This window comes from Furipterus horrens, unplaced genomic scaffold (genome assembly GCF_987537825.1).
Source record: "Furipterus horrens unplaced genomic scaffold, mFurHor1.1.pri manual_scaffold_2, whole genome shotgun sequence".
Taxonomy (NCBI): Eukaryota; Metazoa; Chordata; class Mammalia; order Chiroptera; family Furipteridae; genus Furipterus; species Furipterus horrens.
Genome location: NW_028327172.1, coordinates 83,219,771 through 83,226,336, shown reverse-complemented (window position 1 = coordinate 83,226,336; position 6,566 = coordinate 83,219,771). Strand labels below are relative to the sequence as shown.

Here is a 6,566-nt window from a genome sequence, read left to right as displayed (position 1 = left end):
CAGAGAGAGTCAATGTTCACGAATCAAATGGTTTCTTTTCTGGTTGCTGCATTTCGCTCTGTCATGGGCACATTATTCATTGAAATACGAACATTTTTACTCACAGGAGATGGAGATACACAGACAGATGGTGAGAGAGAGGTAGGCACAGCCTCCACACTGGAGGCAGAAATTTTTCTGTTCTTCAGGAGCAGGAGGTTAAGGAAACCAAAAAGAGGAAGAAAAAGAAAAAGACCATGCCACATACAGAGAATGGTCCTTGCACTTCAAACAACAGTGGCATTTCCTTAAACAGCAGGATGAATCCTTTCATGTGGGCCTTATTATATGGGCCTCTTGCCATCCAATTTATTAGCGAAAAGACAATTGCGTGGAAAAGAAGGCATAGGGTGTATGGAGGCTACAAAGCAGAAGCCAAAAAATGCATTTTGTTCCCCAAGTCTTCTAATGTGACTCACTAGCTCTATTGTGACAAAGTGAGACATCTCTGAGTTCATTTTATGTCTCAGCCATCCTCAAAGTAATGGGAAACCTCACCTTGTTTCTGCAAAATATCGGCACACAATGTGTGCCACAAACACTCGATCCCGTTAGACATAATGGAACAAGATTGTCCCAGAGTTGTTTTCAATTGCTTGAGTGCATCCTTCGTTTAGGGAAACAAGAATGTATGAGCTGTTTGACTCAAGCTGAAACGCGACCCAAGTGTGCACCGATAGCCATAACTATTTTCTTTTTTAGAATTTTTTAAATAAAAATTTTATTTATTTATTTACAGAAAGAGGGAAAAGGAGGGAGAAAGTGAGTGAGAGAAACATCAACGTATGAAAGAAACATTGATTGGCTGCATCCTGCACATGTCCCAACTGGGGACCAGCCGGCAACCTGGTCATGTGTCCAGACCTGGAATCAAACCAGTGACCCTTTGCTTTGCAGGATGATGCTCAACGAACTGAGCCACTCTGGTCAGGGCATCATCGTTATTTTCTTATGCATGGCTAGTCAGGGACCTGGTCAATTATCACCTTTCCCATGGATGAAGAGATAATATTATGCCCATTTCCTGTCATATATTATAAAGCAGCACACAGCTATTTATTAACTGTTATTAACAGCATGTAGGTCCCTGAATGGTCCACACCCACAAACTCATTTGCATGTGACTGTGACCATGGGGTTCAGAGATGAAAGAACATTTAAGCTGAAGGGACAGATGGCCAGGAGTCTGAATCCCCCAATCTGCCACGTCTAGCTGACTGACTGTTGGCCAGTCACTTAGCCCTGACTATACTCAGTTTTATCAGGAGAAAAATGGAAAAGAAAATGGTACCAGCTTGGTGGGATAATTTGAATTAATATGGCAAGGATGGTGAAAATACTGTGAGAAGTGACTAGAACTTGGGAAAGGCTAGTTATGGAGCTTCCCAAAGTGAGTCCCACCTCTGAACCAATCTTCCCTATGTGTTGGCTTAGAATTGGGGTTTCAGGGCCAGGAAGAAGAGCCCAGAGACCTCAATTTTATTTTATTTTTTTAAATTATGTTTATTGATTTTAGAGAGAGAAGAAGGAAGAGAGAGGCAGAGAGGAAGAGGGAGAGAAAGAGAGAGAGAGAGAGAGAGAGAGAGAGAGAGAGAGAGAGAGAGAGAGAAAGAGAAATTGCCTCCCACACTTGCCCTGACCCAAGATGAAACCTGCAAACTTTTGGTGTACAGGATGATGCTCCAACCAACTGAGCCGCCCAGCCAGGGCCCAGAGACCTCCACTTGAACTCCTAGTTGCTGCCACTAACTTACTAAGAATATTTGGTCATCTGTCTCCCCTGGCTGGATCCCTATTTCCTGAGCTATAGAGTGAGTAAGGTGAACTTGCAATGTCATTTAGAACTTTCCAAACTGTGTTTTTAGAACAGAATCATTCCTTCAAATACAGCTTTATGCAGAATTAGAATAGGCATAGCAAATGAGAGTGAGTTCGAACTGGGCATGTGTGGCCAGAAACCTGACACACGGTGTCCCTGCCCACCTTTAAGAGCATCTCCTCCAAGAACCCCAGGGAGTCGGGGCACACAGTGAGGAAACCATAGGCTCTGTGACGCTGAGGTCCTGCCTCAGGACCTTCTGTGAGACCATAGAAGAGAAGAGCGTGGGAACTTCATGAACTCAGTTGGTTGGACCATCTCTCCTGACTTCAGCTCCCAAAGCTGGCTTCTGGTCACCATGGCTACTGAGCATGGGTGGTGCTCTTTCACCCTCATGCAGAAAAACCAAGGTAGAGAGAGCACATGAGAGGCAAGCCTTCAAGACACAGGAGGCAACCAATAGCAATGCTGTCCACTATCACTTCATCCCCCTGTATGCACAGCGTATCTACTGAGGGGCTATCCCTGGTCTGGGCTGAAAATGCACACAGTTATGTGTGTGTTACCACAAACTCTGGCTTAAACCACAGAAACTTAACCTCTCACAGGTCTGGGAGCCAGAAAAGAGGTGTTAGGAGACCCACACTCTCCCTGGAGGGTCAGTGCAGAATCTGTTCCTTGCCTCTCCCAGCGTTTGGAGGTTACTGGTATGTGATGTGGCCACTCCAAACTCTGCCTCTGTGATCCTACTGCCTCCTCCCTGCTGTCTAAAGTCAACCTCCTTCTGCCCCCCTCTTTGCTGGAGCTTTCTTTTAGGGGACACCTGGATAATACAGGATAATCTCCCCATCTCAAAATCATTTAACTTAATTACATCTGTAAAAACTTTTCTTCCATACAAGGTAATGTTCACAAATTCCGAGGATTAGGATGTGGATATCTTGAGGGAGGAGAAGCATTATTCAGCCTACCACACTGTTGTTCCTATTCACAGTCTCTGCAGACTTTAAGGATGCAGACAGGTACACCTGATAATTCACCCACAGAAGGTTTTCTTTGGTGTGTGCGTGTGTGTGTGTGTGTGTGTGTGTGTGTGTGTGTGTGTGGTTCAAATCATCAAATTTACTACAAAATTTGTAAAAACCAAAGTATTTTATTAAGAACCCCCACATGGGGGAGCAAAGGAGAGGAAGGGAGAGGAGAAGGGCCCCAGAAAAAAGCAGTCCACAGAGATGCTGGATCCACTCCAGTGTAAATTTAATGTGGAGGATGCTGCGGCAGCTCAGACATCCAGACCGGGTTCTGTCATCGGCACACACAGGTGTACTTCTGCCACTGCCTCACCCACAGCTGTGTCCACCTCTGGTGCTGTGGGCCGTCCACAGCTTTAAAAACTATGTTAGTACAACTCTCGTCCTTTTGCGATGCTGCCTGCCAGTGGACGGCCCACAGCACACACATTTCAAGAAGAACCTGAAGGTTCTGCGGGCTGCGCCCCGTGCAGCCTGGACGTGGTTGTCATCAGTGGGTCCTTCTGGGGCTCCTTCAGCCTTGCTGGTGCTGCCGCAGCTGGGGGTGGTGGGGGTGTCACCAGGGTCATACTGGGGGCCTGGAAGGGCAGGCTCTTCTGTGCTCTTCCCAATGTTGGAGACAGGGGTGGGGCAGGGCTTTACCTTTATGGTGTGGCCCCTCATCTTCATTGTTGTCTTGATGACCAGGTATGTCCCCATGACCCTGTTGAACTTCTTCTTTGACAACGACTTCTTAATCTCCCGCTTCATAAACCCCATGCCCCTCATTCTGTCTGCCACCTGGGGGTCAAGGTCCCCCGAGGGCAGCTCCCTGTACTCCCTCAGCTCCTCCCCCTGGCTGATGTTGACCCAGGGGTCTTTAGTATGACTTTCAGGGATGGCCTTTTCTCAGGGTCTATGGTTAATAATGTTTTTAAAAGATTTTTAATTTCTTCAGAGAGGGAGTCTGGGACGATGAACTTACCTCTCTGGATCTTCTTTTCCTCCACTGTGGTCCCCATATATGGCAAATGCCCCACCATCATCTTGTACAAAATTACACCCAGGCTCCACACATCGACCTTCTGGCCGTCATAGGTGTGACCCCGGAAGATCTCCGGGGCCATGTAGTTTGTGGTGCCGCAGATGCTGGTCAGTCTGTAGTGGGTATACCTCCTACTAAAGCCGAAGTTGGCTATTTTGAGGTTCTGCTCACCCTCTACCAGGATGTTCTCCAGTTTCAGTCCCAGTAGATGATGCTCTTCTGGTGGCAGTATTGCACTGCCAACAAGAGCTGCCGGAACATGGGTCTCGCTGCATCCTCGGTCACGGGGCCGTGGTTTATCAAGTATTCGAACAAGCTCCCCCCATTCACATGCTCCATAGAGAGGTAAGATTTCTCCTTAGTGGAAATCACCTTAAAAGTTGTGTTATGTTTGGGTGACTTAAGGATTGAAGACAATGGACTTCGTCAGAATTTTTATGTGACTCACACAGACTGATGGCTTTGACAGCCACCGCCGTCCCCGTCGGCAAGTGCCGGGCCAACCACACCTCGGCAAAGGCCCTGGTGCCAGTGAGGTGCTGGAGCTCGCAATCACCAATGATGAACTCAGTGACTACAGAGCCTTTAGCCATGGTGAACAAAGAACAAAAAAGAAAAGAAAAAGAAAACGATCTTGCAAAGTAACGGCCTGGACAAAGCTCACAAATCCTGACACCACAGGTCACCTCAACAGCTTCCTGGGCTCTACCGGACTAAATATCGGCCCTACCAGGGCCCTGTGTATAGGATGGGCTTGCAGTTGCATCGCAGTGGCGCCTATGATGTCAGAGCAGGGCATGGACCAGGCGTGGCTGGGGTGAACTACAGTGGTTTCCTTGTTGGTCTCACTACCCTTTTGCTATAGAATAAATTTTAAAAAGGACCCCCTCCCACCCAATGAGCTTTTGTTTATGTGGGATATTAAAGATTGATATTTATTTATTAGCACTAAAAATCTAAGTTGCTAAATAAATTAAAATAAAATAAAAAGTCTTACTTATTCCCTGATCCACACATTCCTACCTGCCTCACCCAGCCCACCACGTTTCTCATTTTCACAACACTGACCACAGCCACCTGGTTCTTGTCCATTGTCCGACCTTCCCATGAAGGCAGGAGCATGACTGTAGTCTTCTCTCTGTCTAACACAGTGAGTAGCAACAAGATAAGTAATAAATAGAAGAGTTTGGGGTAACAAGACTATATGGACAATGACTTATTTAATCAAAATGATTCATTTAAAAATATTTTAAAAACTTATGCTCTGTCTTCACTCAGCTTTAGGAACAGATAGGATAGGAAAGAGGAGAGCTGAAATCTGGGTTCCAGGTATGTGGGTGCTTGGTGAGCCTGAGGAAGGACCAACTGGAAGGACCCTGGCTGTAAAGATTCAAGAAGATGATCCGTTCCTCCACTGGTACTTGCTAAGGATGCGAGGGATTTGGATCTGCAGTGAGGCTGCAACGTAACTTGATGCTCTGAACGTCCATTTGCCTATCACACAAAGGACATCTCATGTGACCCTGAGTAGGGCATTGAGGTAAATTTCTGTTACTTAAATGAACCATCTTGTGGAGGGACATCATGATGAGGCTGGTTAATTTACATTTGGATAAACACTTGGAAACCTCTGGATGGAAGGACTTCTGCAGAGGGACAAGGGTGAGGTGACATGTTGGGTCCAAACCTACCCTTTTATGGTGGCACAGAGCGAGCAGGGAGATTTGAGGACACTTAAGGGGAACCTCTGGCACATTATATTCAGAATAATCCTGAAGAAATCTCCCTAATTTCAGTACATGGAGTGTCTTAATCACATGTATAAGTTAGTCTAGGAATTATTTTCCTTCAATACTTCTCACGAAAGTCTCAGCTTTGAGATAAAAGGACTCTTTAGAGGGATTTGCCTGTGAGCTCTTCCCTCCCCAGAACTTCAGTTTGTGACTTTTTACCTTATATCAGTGCTACTTGGCTCCTAACCATGACAATATCTGTTGCTGAGTTGACTGGGACCCAAAAAGTGCCATTTCATCAATTATAGATGGATGTTTATAAGTTACAGCTCAGAAAGGAGAAAAAAAAATTTTTTTCAAAGACAGTTGCCAGTCTATGAGTTAATTATATCCATTTATAAAACTGGTATTAATATTACTTAGGAAATAAAACCAACAAAATAGAACAATTTCTTTAAAGAAAAAAGGGTTCTATTGATTTATTTTTAGAGAGAGAGGAAGAGAAAGAAAGAGGGAAAGAAACATCTATGTAGGAGAGAGACAACAATAGGTTGCCTCTCGCACACCCCCAAGTGGGGACCTGGCCTGCAACCCAGGCATGTGCCCTGACTGGGAACTGAACCAGTGATTCTTTGGTTTGCAGGCCAGCACTCAATCCTCTGAGCCACACAAGCCAGGGCAAAATAGAACATTTTCTGATTTCTTTCAGCAAGGTCAATACAGACCCAAAGACAAGACATTTACTGTAACACTGTCAAGGCAAAGGCCAAGCTCTGGGTAACCCCAATCTGAGGTCTCCTATAGGCTGCGGTGTTCAATTAGGTGAATGAGGTACAAGTTAGGGGGCTTTTTAAAATAAAAAACAAATTCTTGGATTGGTACCATTTCACCTTGCAACTCAGGGATTACTTAACAATATG

At 45.5% G+C, this 6,566-nt stretch overlaps 1 protein-coding gene across 1 annotated transcript; it reads right to left on the bottom strand.

Annotated features, from left to right (window-relative positions):
• Positions 1 to 3,252: 3,252 nt before the first annotated feature.
• Positions 3,253 to 4,506, bottom strand: LOC150018937 (serine/threonine-protein kinase MARK2-like). Its single transcript, XM_090267340.1, has 3 exons — positions 4,362 to 4,506; positions 3,854 to 4,246; positions 3,253 to 3,746 (listed from the first exon to the last, which is right to left on the bottom strand). The coding sequence occupies exons 1-3, from the start codon at positions 4,504 to 4,506 to the stop codon at positions 3,253 to 3,255; spliced, it is 1,032 nt and encodes a 343-aa protein (XP_090123466.1).
• Between the last annotated feature and the right edge of the window lie 2,060 nt (positions 4,507 to 6,566).

Coding starts and splice junctions, on each gene's coding strand:
- LOC150018937 (XM_090267340.1), bottom strand. CDS start 4,506: ATGGCTAAAGGCTCTGTAGTCACTGAGTTCATCATTGGTGATTGCGAG. Junction 4,247..4,361: donor TGTCAAAGCCATCAGTCTGT/GTGAGTCACATA, acceptor CTCTCTATGGAG/CATGTGAATGGGGGGAGCTT. Junction 3,747..3,853: donor GGAAAAGAAGATCCAGAGAG/GTAAGTTCATCG, acceptor GTCATACTAAAG/ACCCCTGGGTCAACATCAGC.